The 18,029-nt window shown below is 38.1% G+C and overlaps 1 protein-coding gene across 2 annotated transcripts; it reads left to right on the top strand.

The window, feature by feature from the left end:
- The first annotated feature begins 5,774 nt into the window (after positions 1-5,774).
- On the top strand, positions 5,775-16,768 carry spopla (speckle type BTB/POZ protein like a). 2 transcript variants are annotated; one of them, XM_026145195.2, is made up of 12 exons: positions 5,775-6,171; positions 7,137-7,218; positions 9,427-9,544; positions 10,440-10,561; positions 10,928-11,079; positions 11,182-11,309; positions 12,299-12,476; positions 13,068-13,123; positions 13,241-13,363; positions 14,407-14,549; positions 14,652-14,705; positions 15,241-16,768. In XM_026145195.2, the coding sequence occupies exons 3-12, from the start codon at positions 9,467-9,469 to the stop codon at positions 15,383-15,385; spliced, it is 1,179 nt and encodes a 392-aa protein (XP_026000980.1). In that variant the 5' UTR covers positions 5,775-6,171; positions 7,137-7,218; positions 9,427-9,466; the 3' UTR covers positions 15,386-16,768. The 2 variants fall into 2 exon arrangements, with proteins under 2 accessions (XP_026000980.1, XP_026000979.1); XM_026145194.2 differs by having other exon boundaries at positions 5,782-5,964.
- Positions 16,769-18,029: the final 1,261 nt, after the last annotated feature.

An 18,029-nucleotide genomic window follows, 5' to 3' on the forward strand; every position in this document is an offset into this window, starting at 1 on the left:
ATTCATCTCAACGAGCCAAGAATATGATCGATATTACTTATTTTCTTTATTTAAACAAGCAAAAATACTGAAAACAACCTAATTTACAATTTACATGATATATCTTTTGCAGAATGTCTATAGAATAGGAATCATCCTGTTCTAACTTTGAGTCAGAGCGCACAACGGCTTTGGAGCTAGCATTAGCAGGTGGATAGTACCTTGGGTGAGTTTCAACAAATGCCATACATAAACTACTAAGCGACACATAGAAAATATGAAAAGCAATCTGAAGAAATAAGCTTTTATTTATTTATTTACTTGTAAATGAAAATTTTAATGCACCAAGTGTATGTACTGTGCACCATACACACTAATGAAAAGCCGGGGCTGTTAAAAGTCTAACAGACTAATACAATGAAATGATTATTCTTGAGCCGTCCTATTCTTGAATTGTTAGATTATGTTGCCTGTGGTCACGTTCAGTAAAGCCTGTTTCCCTGCCCTTAAATTAAACTGATTTAAATGCTCGATAAGCATCGCCTCTTCAGCTGTGATCTTATCATCCATCCCTTCCACTTCAAAATGGGTCAGTGTATCATCGCTGTGATATTAAAGGCATTTGATGTGGGCTGCAAAATGTGACATTTCACTGCTGTGTTTACAGTATATTTGACTAAAACCCAACCGGCTCAGATATTTGGGTGTTTTTGTCATTATATGGTGCAAACATTCAAAAACTGTAACATATTTACTTGTGAATCGAGACTAGTGCAAGAAGGCCACTTATTGCTCATTCTGTACAATAGTGTCCATCCATCTGAAAGGGAATTAGTTATCACGGGCCTGCAGGGAGCCTTAACAGAGTTTTGTTTCAGAGAATGGCATACCAGAAGCTGCTTTGTGTTTGCTAAATGAGCAACATCAGAAGTAGAAAGAAGAAACAATGAGAAGACGCAGTGGGAAGTTTCATCTGTAGTGTAAATACATTAGATTTCTTTATTTGAATGGGTTTTTCCCCCCAGTTTTTTCTCCAGCCTGTGATGTTATAGCCTAACACACACGTTGTTTGCAGGTGGTCTCGTGTTTCATGTGATTTAATACATTAATTCTCCTCCTTCGGAATACAGTTCTTAAAGAAAAAAAATCCCACATGGACCTAACTTATACCATGAATCTGAATACATCCCTGTGTAAAATCAGTAAAATGCTGAAATAAAAACTTCCACATCAGTGTGGTAGTTAGTACAGTATTATACAGAAATCTGTTTACTCTCACGACAGAAGTAAAAGTGATTACACATGTTATTTCTCCTTAAGACTAACCATATGAACAGCCAGCCTTTTTAATTTTAGTTTGTGATGCTCATTTTGCACATTTTTGATAACTGACTGACAGTGTTGGGGAGTAACGGAATACATGTATTTAAAATACAAAATATGAGTAACTCTATTCCGTTACAGTTACCGTTTAAAAGGTGGTATTTAGAATACAGTTACTTTGTTGAAATAAATGGATTACACAGAGGTATTTTCCTGTTTCATATTGTGGCGGGTCAGGACTGTTTGGGTTTTGTTTGACAGCTACGTTCTGTTGTTCCAGGCTGCAGGTTACGGTTGGTTACAGGGTGACGCCCTCACTCTGCAATAGTGTGTTTCATGCGGGAGAGAGCGCCTTGTTGTTGTTGTTGTTGTTGTTGTGCTAAGCTAATAGGCAGAATGCTACAGGGGTAGCTCTAAAGAATGTAGCATCATGGTCAGTGTAGTCTGTGGTGCAGGGAGAATGGACTACACGTGTCGATCGTGGATCAAGAGTTGGGAGTTGCCTTGTTATCGGAAGGTTGCTGGTTTGAGCCCTGGCTTGGACAGTCTCGGTCGTTGTGTCCTTGTGCAAGACACTTCACCCGTTGTCTACTGGTGGAGGTCAGAGGGCCCGGTGGCGCCAGTGTCCGGCAGCCTCGCCTCTGTCAGTGCACCCCAGGGTGGCTGTGGCTACAATGTAGCTTGCCATCACCAGTGTGTGAATGGATGGCTGGTTGTGTCAAGCGCTTTGGGGTCCTTAGGGACTAGTAAAGCGCTATCCGGTTGTTCAGTGATGACGCGACGAATCCTACTTCCGGGTCTAAAGTAGTCTGCGTTTAATATGGCTTTTGTGTTGTTAACATGTTTAATGTTATGTATTTTCTTCTATTTGATCTCAAAAAGCTCCTAAAACAGTCAGTGATCCCTGTTGACCTCCCTCGGCTTTTATTACCGCTAATCATTTATTTAAGCTCAGTTTCTAAAACCTTAGGATGTAACTACAGCCCAGCCCATGCAGCAGCCCATGAATGACTAACCTCGTATTGTGGATGGATTATCTCAGTTGTTCTCCTGGCTGAAGTTTGGTCCTTTTACAGCATCCTGCCATGCGATTACATTTGTTCCTGACCACCGAGAACACTCACGTTAACTTTTATCGAGTGGAAAAAAAGTTAGCTTGTTTATATTATGCTAACATAGCTGTGTCGCTAGCGGTCACGTAGCACATCATTATATACCAGCTAGCCCAACTTCAGTAACCCTACAAACTTCACTGCTGTTTAGTTTTCTGTCTTCATTTATGCTGGAAGTGATAACAGAGCTGTACGTTCCAAAACCCCGCAGTCAGGACTAGAGATGGACCGATCCGATGTTACGTATCGGTATCGGTCCGATACTGACCTAAATGACTGGATCGGATATCGGAGAAAAATAAAAAATGTAATCCGATCCATTAAATATCACGAAAGCACCTCACAAAACTTGCAACACGCCGTAACTCACCTCAGAACGAGCAGTATGCATCACGTGATAGAGCGGCTGTGGCATGCGGGACCTGTCGGTGGTCTGGATAGCATGTGGAGCTTCGCTAGCAACCCGGCATTTCATCTCCGACAAAGTTATCCCCGAGAGAAGTAAAGCAAGGCAAGTGTGTAAGTCCATCTCTGAATGTTTGTAAAGCATTCCTGCGTTAAGCTTAACAAACGACTGCCTCTTCTTGCTGCTACTTCAATCATGAAACTGCTTAACGATCAGCTGATCGGCTTTTCCGTTCGGAGTACGTCTCTCTTGTTTGCTTTTGGCCCACTTTGCACCAGAAAGAGGAAACCAGCGGCTGAACAACAGCAGCACGTTTAAGCTCTATAAGCTGTTGTTAGAATTTATTTAATATTACTTTCTACTCGAGGATCTTTTTCTACGTAGCTGACGGCTGGTAACTGTGCAGGGGCGGATCTAGCAAAGTTTAGCCAGGGGGGCCGATAGGGCATTAACAGGGAAAAGGGGGCACAAAGACATACTTTTCTTTCTTATTCTCATTTAAAATGTCTAGCTTTTAATAAATAATTATCTGACAGCCAAAGTTTTAATTTGATGCAAAATGAATAGAAGTCCATTACTGTATATAGTAACTATTAAGTCTAATATATATATATATATATATATATATATATATACCCTAGTAAGCTATAGTACTTTTTCCTTTGTGAAGGTACCATCTGTGCAGTCTGCAATTTTGTTGAAGAAAGATGTTGAATCTATTTAATATTTCTTGAAAAATAATTGATTTCTGTGCATTTTTTTTTCCACACTGCATCAAATTAAGGTTGATTACGTCGATTAAGCATCATGAGGTGGAGCGTGAGGGGTGGTTCCCTATTTTTTATTTATTTATTTTTGTTGTTGCTGGGAGTTGGAACCCTATTAGTTAGGTTGCTTAATATATATGCTAAGTACTCTTTAAAATACCAGAATAGGGAGGATGGTGTAGGTTTAAGTTTATTAGATTGATCAGTATTGCTGAACTATGAAATATTTTTTTTGGATACAGGTATAACAGAATAGCTTTAGTGTAGTTGTTGTTTTAAACTTGAGTATGAACTTATACAAAATGCAGCAAGATATTTAAAAAACAGTTTTGTTGATTAAAAAACACTATATCGGATTCATATCGGTATCGGCAGATATCCAAATTTATGATATCGGTATCGGACATAAAAAAGTGGTATCGTGCCATCTCTAGTCAGGACATGCTATATTGTATTTAGATAGAAGCTAGCGAGCTAACTCCCTGCTAACTTCTAACTCCATTAAATGTCATAAATTCCGTTTTCATGGATGCCTGGATGTTAAACTCAATTGTTACACCTGGTAGAGCAGAACGCTGATCATTTTATTAAAGATGAAAGACTTAGACAGTTTTTCAACTCTCAGTAATGCCATAGTGATGGTTTGATATATGGACCTGCAGCGGAGTTTAGGTCCAGACACGGCTAGTGACGTCCGACTGAACAATCGGTCATTTACCATGTGTCCGTGAGCGCGAGGAGGGAGTTGTCACCCTGCAGAAACAGGAGCTGGAAGCATGTAAATATAATAATAACCACTGCAGCCAAAAAGAGTGCCTGACAGGCCCAGTTGTAAGTAAGCTATTAATACTCGACTGTACACTGTGTTCGTGTTTTCCTCTAAAACAATAAGCTCCGTTGGAGCAGCCTTTCAACTGCTAGCAAAGTTGACCCAGACAACAAAGTAAAGCTAGTTTTCAGCTACAAACCGGACATATTAGCCAGAGGTCCCTTTACTACGGTTCGGAGCCGCAGACCTTCAGTAACAGTAATCACACAGCAATAGTACATTTATGTAGTTGTAAAAAGCATGATAATATATTAAGTAATCCAAAGTATTCAGAATACATTACTTTCATTGAGTAACGTAACGGAATACGTTACAAAACAATACATTTTGGCGCATGTAATCTGTAGTGGAATACATTTTAAAAGTAACCTTCCCAACACTGCTGGCTGAGCATTATGCTGCTGAACTTTAGCTGACACATCATTAGAATAGTAGCTTGGGGGTATAAGAGAAACCATATTACTTGCAGGGCCATACTTCTTGTATTGCTCTTGGTCAGGACCATTACCACCTGGGAAGGACCACTACAGTGCTGATTGAATAGTGATAGCAATCTCATTAAGAGCTGGTGTTATCAATGCAAGTTAAAATATCAGCTAAGTTTCTTCTTAGCTTCTTCAGACTGGATCTCATGAGATCTAAAGCTAAGAAGAAACTTTCCAACACAGAGTCACAGAGGTGCTTTTAAAGGGGAAAAGAGAGAGAGAGGGGGGGGGGGGTGTTTAAGTTTAAACTACTCATTTATTTGTACTGCAATGTACTTAATTTTGTTGTAAGGCAATGTGTATATTCTCACCAGCAAAAATGAAATAACCCTAAAAAGATGTGAGAACCTGTAGGTAAATGTATAAATATATGAGTGCACAATCCTTTCCCAAAGTTACCAAGTCAAGTCAATTGATTCATATGTAAAAAAAAATTTAAACAACACTTGCTGGCTAATAGGGTTTTACAGGCACACACACTTGTAATCCAGGTCTCAAGAACCCAATTACAAACATGGAACTTACAAGTTACTTGATCTAAAATAAGTATTATAAGTCCACGTGGATGCTGATGAGGTACTATACTATCCAGTGTCTCAAAATGGCAAAGATTCACACTTATGTGTGTGTGTATTTGTGTATGTTTGTAATCCTATTGCCTGAATAGCCTAATCAATAGGTCTATCTAGTCTCCAGAGTAACCACTGCTATTTTCAGTTTTTAAGATCAAAGTTTAGCTGAAAGGGGAACATTATTATTATTATTATTATTAGCAGTAGTAGTAGTATTATTATTAGTATTATTATAGTTGAGATGGAGGAAGACATGATCAGTCTGTGGACATTATCCAAATTTCGCGCCTGCGCAGTAGCTATATTTTCTAGCCATTCAAGCTACCCCAGCCAGCTAGACAAATGTAAGCTAGCAGAGATATAAATTAGACAAAGAAACCTTGTAAAGAGACTGAATGAAAAAGAGTTCAAAGTGACGGACCGTGAAAGGAGCAGGTGTAATACAAAGCTTTATGCGTTATTCGATATATGTGGGAGTATGAAATTGAGAGGTACGCAGTCACCACGTCTTTTTAAACTTTTTTGCCAGCAGCCAGTGTAGAGATTAGCTAGCTAGCCGCTAGTTAGCCGATGTTGTTTTCCCACCAGCAGGCTGAACCAAAGCGCTTCGTTAGGTAGCATCCTGTCTCAGCGAAGGCCCTTTTGTTTCACGCCGGCTAATGCGGGGTCTAAACAACACGGCACGGAATCAACTTGAGGTATCTTTAGTTATTTTGTGTCGCAGATGAGAAGTAATACAACTGATCTAAGTGTGCTGGGAAACATGCGAACAGATTTATTGCTAACATGTTGTGTGCTAGCTGATGACTATTCGCCGTATTTGCGGTCTGCTAAAGTGAAGTTAAGCTTGCTAATGAAAAGGTTAGCTACATACATATTGAACATAAAATCGATAAATATCTAAAATATGATGCTTCCCCTTTTATTACTGTTCTTATTTGAGTAAGTTTGTTGTTAAATGACGACATATGGTGAAGCGGCGTAAATGATGGTCTGGAAATTTGTATTGATACTTTAGCTAACATTGAGCTGTTGCTTTATTTGCTATTTATTTTTTTAATGTTTTTCATACTAACTTACTGTTAGTCACACTTGTTTACATCTGGAAAACCGTATTGGGTAATGTAAGTTGTGAGGCTCAATACAACTCCTGCGGTGTAACTTTTAGCTAATGCAATCCAGCTAGTTGAATGTTAGTCCGCATAGCATCATCTGTGTTGTGTTACAGGCGAGGTAGCACAACTCCAGCTAATGTGTTGGCCAAAGAAAGTTGCAGGTGAATCTTAAGTTTAACACACGGACCTATCAGCCGAGCAGCCACCTAAAGGATGTGGCGAGCGATAAATTGTCCTAAATTATCGTTAACGTTTAGCAAAATACTACAAACCTAAATTACTCATCCGGATAACCAGTATGTTGTCGTGAGTGCTGCACTCAGTTTTTAATAACGTGGCATTCACGACTGATTTTTATTTATTTATTTAAGCAATCACTTTCCTGTGGTTCAATTTGACTTTTTGGGGGGGATAAATGTGACGGGTTTGTTATGAGCATTTTCTTCATTTCTAGATGCTTCTGTAGCATGGGGGCTCTGCAGTTACTACTAGATAGGTTGAACAGCTCTATATTCAAGGCCTAATATTTGTTTCCTTTTTTTTTCTAGTATGTAACATCAGGATAAGGTCATGAAGGATCCAGTGATAACCTAAAAACATCCATCTGTGTACATTTCAACCATTCAAGAGGTGATTATAAGGAGTTGGTTCTTGCTCTTTAGGGCACTAGGCTCAGATGTGTGCAGACTTGATTGTGTAGATTCAGTTTGACTACTCAAAGCACTGATACAAGGCTTTATACTGGAAACCGCACATACACATTAGCATGAGTGAGCGCTATAGCTTGCAAATTATATCACAATATTTCTAGGAAATTTGCCATAGCGATAATTCTGACATTACAGAGAAGGTAAAAAAATACTGAAAGATGTTTAAATGATGCTTGCAGGCAGCAGCATTTATAAGTGCAAGTAAATGATGAGCATTTTCCATTCTGCTTTTCCAGTGAGCTACTGTCACTGATGACATACTTCCTAATTTAAAACAATGCAGCGTTTATAGTGCAATAGTAGTGACAGTATGATTTAGCTGTAAGCAAACAAGTTGTTCGGTAGTGTTTTTCCTGAAAATTTTAACAATAACTACAGTGACATAAACTCATAGCTGTACAATACTGTACAGAATAAAGGAGAAAATCTTCCACCTAGGATGTTGCATCTTGGGTCCAGCTTTTATTTATTTCTTTATTACATGGTTCCACCATGTAAGCGCGTCAGTGATTTCCATCCACCGTTTGCCCTTGCTGTCATATGGAGCGCAAGCAGAAAGTCTTCCTGTGATGCTTGGTGGAGTCATTTGTTTTCTTTTGAGTCGGAAATCGTCAGCGCCTGCTGTCTCGTCCTTCTTAGCCTGGTTGTACTTGCAGTGTGTTTTTATTTATTTATTTATTTATTTATTTATTTTTTTATCTCAGAAGGTAAAATATGTTTGCTATTTCCACCTGTAGCAGGAACAGTTTTCTTGGAAATTTTTAAAAGTTCTGTTCTTATTTGGAAATTGTGGAAGTAGCTCCATTTTTTAGGTACCAAAGTAACAGAGTAGGGAGTGTAAATGTATAGCATTGATATAGCAATCATATCACGATATATTTTTATAGAGACATAGAAAGAAGTCTCATCGGAGTCTACAATAATCCAAAACAGTTTCAGTCATACTGTGTCTACAGCAAATTCACTGACCGCTGGTTTTTATTTAACGAAATGTTTTCTTTAGGTGATAAAACTACATAATGTATGATCGTGTGCTATGGTTAAGCAAAGTCATAACACACACAGAGGAGTACAAGAACATTTTTAGGTAAAACATTTATGCATTTAAGATTAAGTTTACATTATTAGTATAATGTATTATAAAACATGGAAATGGCGACATCAGCTTGCCCTTTGACACTGGATATTGTCTCAGAATTGGAACACTTTTGGGCTCAAATTAAATATTGGAAATTAAAGAAATTTTACTTAATTTTTTTATGTAGCACATGGTAGGAGGGAGGTACAAAAGATGATTAATGCTAGGGATGTTTGCCAATTGTCTAAAAACATGACCAGTTTCATCATTTTTAATAGAAATTTACTCCAAGAAAGTGTGATAAGGATCACAGGGCTTTAGAGACTTTTGAACTTACTGCAAGAAAATATGAACTTAAATGATCTTACGTTAGGAGAAAAATAAAAATAAAACTGTGTGATCCAGCTCTGATAAATATGAGCAGTTATATGTAGGTTTTGGTATATTGCTGTCATAAACATGCACTGAATAAGTGAAATAAAAATGGCATTTGTATCTTGCCATTGTTATAAAAATAGTATGGAGCACTTGATTTTTTTTTAAAATTTTATTTTATTTTTTTCAGAAATTTGTGGAGAGGCATGTCTTGTAGGTGTCCAAACATTAGACATACAGTTCGGACGAACTATAAATCCTGCTTCAATTCCTGTTTTGAACAGCCAACATTGTTTTGACCCTTTTTTTGCCAGCCACAACTGCTGAAAGATAACCTTTTGATTTATTTAGTTATGTAATATTGGCGGTTTTCATTGAAGCTTTTCTTTTTTTTCTTGCTGTAATCATATTTGTAATAAATCACGCTGACTATAGCTTTACTCAAACTTTGGAGATGTGCTTTTAGGGTGACTGGCGACTGGCTGTCAAGTTATGGTACTTTTTACATAAAGGAAAAGTACAGAGAATACAGTTAACTGTACATGAGGATGGTTTCATTTTCATTTTGTTTACTCATGTTTCAAATGTGTTTCCAGGCTGATTCATGAAAGCTAAACTTTATGCTGTTTAATTCTCGAGAAATACTCGTTGTTTATTGTTTTCTTGTAATGTTAGTGCTTTAAGGACGCAAGTGAGTGGTACCACAGAGCCAGCGATGTCACGGGTTCCCACTCCTCCTCCTCCTGGGGAGATGTCAAGTGGACCTGTGGCAGAGAGCTGGTGTTACACACAGGTATGGTCACAACAGTACTCTTTTTGTTCTTTTCTGCACCTATTAATGATAGAACTATTTTTATTTTTTATATAATTGTATTTAAAGTGGCAATCTCATACACATGTAATTACTGGTAGTAATGAAAAATAAAGGTAAATATAATACTACAGGTCACCAAATTCTGGGGGCAATAAAGAAAAATATTGATTCCCCCCCCCCCCCCCCCCCCTTCCTAAATGCTGCACATAGCTGAGTCTGAATAGCAGGGCTGTAGCCTGACACCTGCAGCTCCTCATCTAACTGGCTACACCCACTTTTTGCATTTGATAATAAAAGTCAATTCATCTCTTGCACACAGTGTGAAGCTGTAGCAGTAAGAACGGCTTATTTTACATTTGGGGTAACTTAATACAGCGTTTTACTCCCAAGTATGTTGTCAGAGACACAGTATTTCTAATATTATAAACATGCATATAAATATTTTGGTACTTTAATAAGCAAATTGCAGAGTAAATCATTATCAGGTTATCTCATTATAAATAGGCAGTGACCCTACAGGCATTAGAAAAATGAAAGCTTCTTGGTTGCCACTTTAAATGCAGATTTTTTTTTAATGTTAGTTTTAAAATCATATTTTCCTGTATTTTATTCTCCTAAGAATATTATTACTGAGGTCGGGGGTGGCACAGCTGTTAAATATCAACAGTAATCCAGCATACAAAAGATTACACCATACAACAGGAGCTAAATTGAATTTGGTCTTCATTAATGTTACAATTTTACATCTTTTGGGATGTTTTTTTTCTCTCTCCCCATAGTGACACTTTCCAAGTGATCAGAATTTACTGTGGGAGTATGTTAAGTTTCACATTAGGGGTCTGATGGGTCTGTATGTGTCTTATTCTTGTTCAAGGTCAAAGTTGTGAAGTTTTCCTACATGTGGACCATAAACAACTTTAGCTTTTGCAGAGAGGAAATGGGAGAAGTGTTGAAGAGCTCAACTTTCTCTTCTGGCCCTAATGACAAAATGAAATGGTTAGTACTCAAGATAAACCTTTTACTGCTGCTAGATGTTTGTTGTTTTTTCTTCTTCCCTTTAGTTTCTGTGGCCATGAAAATCACTGATGTGTTGAATAGCTTTTAGAGTTTTGGAAATGTAAACATGGTTTAGCTTTTTACTATTTATATCAAATTTTTTGCCTGATTGAGTTCCTAGAATTTTCTAGAACAAACCAGAATGTCAATAAAAAGTATATTTGTTTTCAGTATGTGAACTCTGCACATAGGTGATAATTACACACAGCTGCTCAGAAACATGAAAATTGCGCCTAAGGGCGCGTCGCAGTACTGTTTTAAGTTTGTATGATAACTGACGTGCAGTGTTATCTGTTCGCTTGGCAGGTGTCTGCGAGTCAATCCAAAGGGACTTGATGATGAAAGCAAAGATTATTTGTCATTGTATTTACTTCTTGTTAGCTGTCCAAAAAGTGAAGTCAGAGCAAAGTTCAAATTTTCTTTGTTGAATGCTAAACGAGAGGAGACAAAAGCAATGGGTGAGTGCAGGATTTTGAGTGTTTTTTGGGTTCCTTTTCATTCCCTACTTGTAAAAGCTATAACAAGACTGCAATTTTGTTTTTTTTTCCTCTTGGTTGCAGAAAGCCAAAGAGCATATAGATTTGTCCAAGGCAAAGACTGGGGCTTCAAAAAATTTATACGGAGAGATTTCCTCCTTGATGAAGCCAATGGACTTTTACCAGATGACAAGCTCACCCTGTTCTGTGAGGTAATCTTTCCTTTTATTCTTCAAATTAAAGTGCTACCATTTTGTCTTTTTTGGTCATTATATTTAGCAACATTACAAATGACATGAACCACAATTTCTCTACTCGATTGCAGTCAAAAGTTCTATCGATTGTAAAAATTGTAAGCGATTAAATTCATATTGGGTTCTTTCCACTAACATTTGGCTAGTGGAAAGAACCTGGTTGTCTTCTCTTTTTTTTTTTTTTCTTTTTTTTTTTGTACCAGTTGTTGTGTTATATATGGCTTTATAAAGTATTCATTTGTTATGTTAAATTTTAAATGAAGTCTTCAACATTAGACCACTCTTATATGAACTTAATTACACCCATGTTGCGACCTTTTAATGGATTAGAGCTCTTGACATGACCACATTACACCTGAGTGCATGCTGTGGTGCAACTTATTGTTAGGATTTGCTTCAAATGACATTGAACTGTTGGCAAAAGAAATGCTTCCCCCATCACACATCATTTGTGTTGGATCTTGTTTTCTGAAATAATTGAATTTGGTGTGTCAAGAAGAATGAACATCTACTGAAATCTTCTTTCAAGGGACAAGTTAAGTGAGGTGGCAGTGAATTTTCATGTACGTGCAATTGAGTTAGTATTGCTAGGATTACAATTTGCCAGCCGGCGTTTCCAGAAGGATTAAACAGTTTCAGAGAAATTGCCACTTTGATAAATAAATTGCATTCAAATTAAAGACAAACTGTCTCTTCCCATCAATTAGGGATGTCAGCAAAGTTAATTAATTTTGGATTTAAGTGGTTGTATGTTTTCAAGCATTTTGCCATCCTAATTGTAGGTTCCCTAGTCTGGATAATACACACTAAAAAAGAAAGAAATCAAACACATATTGGCTGCTAAATGTTTGCTACATATTTGCTGCTGGATTTGTTAGCATGTTTTGACTTGATACAACAGCTTTAGTTTGTTTGTTTTTTGTTTTTTTTTTCTCTCTGCTATACAGGTTAGTGTTGTCCAGGATTCTGTTAACATTTCAGGCCAGTCTAACATGAACATGCTGAAGGTACCAGAGTGTCAGCTGTCTGATGACCTCGGGAACCTGTGGGAGTGTTCACGCTTCACAGACTGCAGCCTCTATGTGGGAGGGCAGGAGTTCAAAGCCCACAAATCCATCCTTGCAGGTAAGACCTCCCTGGCCTCCACAACTTAAGTTTGTAACAACTCAGAGAAAAGCCCTCAAAATGGGCCAAGACAGACACATCTGTGCCGCCTCTGAACAGCTTCTGTGGAGAGCTATAAGTACCTCGAAAGACTACGAGCAGTCTGTGTTCATGGCTTGATTTGTAGCGGCCTACTTCTGCAGTGGGTGCTAATCCACACCACTACCCCTGCTTGGCCCTGCTTGACCCAGATGACTGTAAGATTCAGGAGATTGAGAGGCTGGCTCTGCTCCCTAGTTCATCTTCATTAGACATGGTGGAAGCCTCAGTGCTCAAAGAGGAAGTGCTAACAAAGTGGCAGCAATATAAATTTTGCAGCATTTTATTTTAATAGTATAGATATTTGTGGACTTTTTACATCTGTCTTCTAAGATCTTAGTAATTTATGTGCTGTTTCCTTATGTGACATTGATGCTTATATGCCTGGATGAATTAAGACATTTTTATTTGCTTTGCTAATGTGCTCAATATTGTTGACGAGTCATTGGTAAATGTCAAAAGTGTATATTTTTTAATATATATTTTTATGCTTTTTTTTTTTTTTTTTTGCAGCGAGGTCACCAGTTTTTAATGCTATGTTTGAACATGAAATGGAGGAGAGTAAAAAGGTAGGAGTAAAACTTTAATTGTCACATCCTCAGCAAATCCTTTCAGTACTGTTATTGCTTTTGTGTATATATACATACTAGGTTCTGTGCACTAAAGAAAGCTGTCTAAATTTGCAGAACCGTGTTGACATCAGTGATGTGGATCCTGATGTCTTTAAGGAAATGATGGGCTTCATCTATACAGGCAAAGCGCCAAATTTGGAGAAAATGGCAGACAATTTGCTGGCAGCTGCAGATAAAGTAAGTGCCCAGTGAGATTATGCTTTTATTTGACCAGACATCTACTGCCAGTTTCTCTTGTAAAAGTAGAAAATTAACCTTATAGTCTTATGGTCTTGCTTTGTATTGTATTCAGTTACTAACTCACTAGTAACTTAAAGAGTGAAACTGTAAAGCTGAAATGGTAATTGTATGCAGTATTGTCATGGACAGTAGTGTACCTTGTGAGCGTTTGAAGCCTCCAGCTGTTCAGTGAATGGAATATGCAACACTATATGTAAGTCAATGAGGCTTAAGGGCTAATGCGGTCAGTTCTGTAATTATGTAGCTGTTAGCCGTCGTAGTCTGTATTTTTTACCTTTATGTATTTATGGGGGGGGATGTGCTCATCCACAGTGTGTGCTTCCAAACACATACTTGTAGGCAGCTTTTCAAACTTTAAAGGGCTGATTTAACTAAGGTTGCTGATATGGTGATGTGGTTTCTCTTCTGTGTTGAGACTGATTTGTCTAATATTTTCGTCTAGGGCTGTTATTGTGTAGCTGGAAAAGGATAAACTGTTAGAAGAATCAAAACTGTACTGAGTGAGCTTTCTGTCATTCCCGTAAACATCCGTTCTCAACATGTTTAATGGTTCCTTTATTGTAATCACCTCTAATGGTAAAGCATCTCCAAGTATGAGGACATAGAGTTTTTGCACACTTGTACTGTAAACACAACACAAATTTCTTCATTCTCCCTTACATAACTCATAAGTTTAAACTGGATGTAAACTGCAACTCTACTGGTCGACAGAGGCATAGAACTGCAAGGTAGTGCTTTTAGTTTTCTTTAAAATGCTTATTAGAGAGCCTTCTGCTTCAGCATTTTGGATCCTCGTCATTTTTTCTCCATTTCTATTAGGATTGCTGAGTCATCCATTCCAGTAAATGATTGCATCCGTAGCCTTAATGTGCATTTGCACTAACTGTGATAAAACCGTAAGTCACCGGCATTTATTTAACGTGTAGACTATAATCGCTGCTCTCTGTGTTCCCCCCCTCGTTCCATCACCTCCACCCCAGTATGCTCTTGAGCGTTTAAAGGTTATGTGTGAAGAGGCCTTGTGCAACAGCCTTTCAGTGGAGAATGTGGCCGACACCCTCATCCTGGCTGACTTGCACAGTGCCGAGCAGCTCAAAGCACAAGCCATAGATTTTATCAACAGGCAAGTATCGCAAAAAAGAAAAAAAAAACTCCAGTGATAAATTCCTGCTGCCATTTCTGTTTACCAGCCCTGAATGCTTACCTTTTTATCTCCTTGCCATAGGTGCAGTGTCCTGAGACAGCTGGGCTGTAAAGATGGAAAGAACTGGAATAGCAAGTATGTAATTAGCTGATATATGTGACACAAGATTAATACCACACTCTTATCTCTTTCCCCAACCAGATGCATTAGAATTCATTGTTTTAGCCCAGGTAGACAGAGTGCTATTTGCCTTTTCAGTTTGAAGCTCCATATCTTTGTATCCAAGTTATTAATAGACTCATTCCTGGATAAACCCTGGAAATGGAATATTTGTAGAATTTTAAAAAGAATGCAGGTGGTTGCCGTGGGAAGATTTTTTTTTCTTACTTCTCTTCCAGATGATGTAGTGCAGTGTTACAGGACACCTTGAAATATTAAGCTTATTTCTCTCTGTTGTATTCACAGCGCGACGCATTCCACCGCTCTATTAATTTTAGTTTATGCATGTGTGCGGAAAGCACTAATGGCCCTTTTTCAAGTTTAGCATACAACTCACAAATCAAATCCCACTTATTTGCTTTGTCATTACAATCTCATTTATGTTTATTGGTTTTTAATGTGCAGATTATCATGTCTGAGTATCTGACTTCATTTTTGCATGTGCTTACAGTCATGCTACAGATATAATGGAGACTGCAGGCTGGAAGTCAATGATCCAGTCCCATCCTCACTTGGTAGCCGAAGCCTTTCGTGCCCTGGCTTCAGCACAGTGCCCACCCTTCGGTCTTCCCAGGAAGCGCCTAAAACAGTCTTGACTGCCCGACTGTGTCCCAGGACTTTACTGGAGGTGTGAAGCATGGGTTTACAAAAAAGAAGGACTAGCAAGGATACCACTCTTTATTTCCACCAAAACTGAACACACTTGAATAAAGAAGAGTGGGGCTTTCTGGCCAGGGATGTGGGGGAGGCTGGCACGTGGAAGACTGACATCAATTGACTGGGGGGAGGAAAAAAAAATTGGTTCACTCGGTGTTGCTTGCTTGCTTTGCTGCCCGAACTGAATTCTGTTCAGACTGGGTAGCAAGTCAAGCTCTCTGCTACAGTTTTATTTTTCCTGTAATTTTCAAAATGGCCTTAATATATCTGCCATTGCTCTGGAGCTGCTCTGGAGTACTTTGTCTATTTTACTCTGTGCCTGCCTTGTCACAAAGACCAGGCCTCCTCCAGGTTGCACTAGTTCCCATGAATAGTCATTTTGATATGGAGTTCTATAGGAACGTAACAAAGGTTTAACTAAATGGGAAATATTATATATTTGTAATGTTTAGCCCGTTTTGTGACTAGACATTAAAAAGCATGAACACTTTCAGTGCAAGGTCAGTTCTTTACACTTTTTAAAAGATGTGTATGCCCCATATTGATGGCACCATTTCTATGTAAATGACAGTTGAACCATCTTCAAAAGACCAATGTACAAGAAAGTGTGTCCTATTGCGTATTTGTGGGGGGAAATAGTGATCTGCCATTATGAAGACAGTGTCGATCCTTGTGAAACATGTAAGACAAAAGTGTCTGTACTTTGGCCCTAATATATTAAAACATTGGAAGTATATGGACATATTTACTCAGTCTCCCATTTGAATGACTTTTTCCAGATCATACGTCTGTGAACTGTTATAGATTCAATTTTGAGAATTTGTTTCTTTAGTATTGCCAACATGCAAATATTATATATTCTCAATATATTGTGGTTAACTAAAAGTGGAGAGACTAATGCATGGTCATGTTATTGTCAAAAGAAAGTGTCCAAGTACCAATTTTGTTTTAACCATTTTTTTTCTGCAATTATCTGACATATTTGTGCAGAATAAAATTAATTGAGTATGTGCAAAATCTTCCTCTAACATGCTTGGATATCTGTAGGATGCTGAGCATCACTTCTACTGGCAATGTTGTTCTGTGTTTGAATGAGGGGTTGTCATTTTTTATTCGGTCCGTCTTGTATGTTGTGGCGTGACAGACACTTCAGAGGATTTTGTAAATTACGAGTAGCATCATTTTTACATGATATTACTCATCATTCAGCGTCATGTTGAGATGTTGAAATGTTGGAAGCAAAAAAAAGAAAAAAACAAAAAGATGAAGTTGTTGTCTGCAAGAATGCCTGCATTAACCCATTAAAACATTTTCCAGCAGTCTGAAGTGGCCTAGGGTTTTTTTTTTTTGTTTGTTTGTTTTTTTTTTAATATGTTTTTAACTGGAGAATGTTGAGCTCATGAAGAGATTTCAGTCTAAGGAAGGATGGTTATTATCCACACCGTTTCTTTTAATGGTTGTACTAATGGGTGCAGGTATCAGGCTGGGGTGATTTTTTTTTTTTTTTTCTTTTTGAGGGGTTCTCGTTTGGAAAAAACTAATTATTAGACAACAACACCACTGTGATAATCAAAAGAAAATGTGCTTTAACTGCATTAGCATAGTGCCATGTTAAATGTTGAACCTTTGTTCAGCACATAAAAGACATGCTTTCCCCCCCCCCCCCCCCTATTTTATGTGTGAATGCTTGGCACAAGCCCTAATTAAAGTGAATGTGAGGCCGCTCTTTTCTGCTGGAAGAGAAGTCTTCATCAGCAGCTCGCTGATCCTCATCCGCCCCTCTCAGCACAGATCCCAGGAAAAGACCTGATACCATCTCTGCTTTAGGACGCCTCTCCAACCTTTTATCTTCCTCCTTCGCGTTCCTCTACTAACTTTAAAGCTTGAAAGAGAGAGATGCCTGCAGTGTCAAAATTGAATTTTTCCCTTATATTGATTGTCGGAAATAAGCGTTGAATGCTGAGAAGTGAAACGTATGTTAACATTCCTTGTAGTTTTCCAGGGGATTTGGGTGCATGCAGCAGGAAAGCGTAGTGTGACTTGATGCCTATAAGGAGTAGGTGCCTCACCCTGATCAGATAAGAGTAATGGAAGCGAATGAAAAGACCCCTGTCCCTGATGGCCACGGCAAAATGGATGTGCTCCCTGAGGTGTACCTCTGGTATCATCCACGCCTGTGGACACAGATTTATTGCCCATTAAAAAGCTACCCTGAAATGTACCTCTTAAAATTGTGTGTTTATCCTGTTGAGAAGTCCTTTCAGGAATGAAACGAGACAACTACGAGCACCAACAGACTAGACCTGACTCGGTGTGACAGCATGCTTTGAGCCAAGTTCAAATAAGGTTTAATGCCATAAAAACCTAAATTGATCTTTACAGTTACATTTTAACAAAATCTGAAATCAAATATTCCAAAATGAAAAGTGTAATTACACTATACACAGAAGAGCTTTTACTCCTATTTTACAAGGGAAACTATTGAAACAATTTTGAGCAAGCAGAAATCAAACTGGGTACAATCTGCAGTTACAAAAAATGAAATCAAAGCAATCTAACCATCAGCTGAAATATGACATTTAT

Source organism: Astatotilapia calliptera, chromosome 16 (assembly GCF_964374335.1).
Source record: "Astatotilapia calliptera chromosome 16, fAstCal68.1, whole genome shotgun sequence".
NCBI classification, from domain to species: domain Eukaryota; kingdom Metazoa; phylum Chordata; class Actinopteri; order Cichliformes; family Cichlidae; genus Astatotilapia; species Astatotilapia calliptera.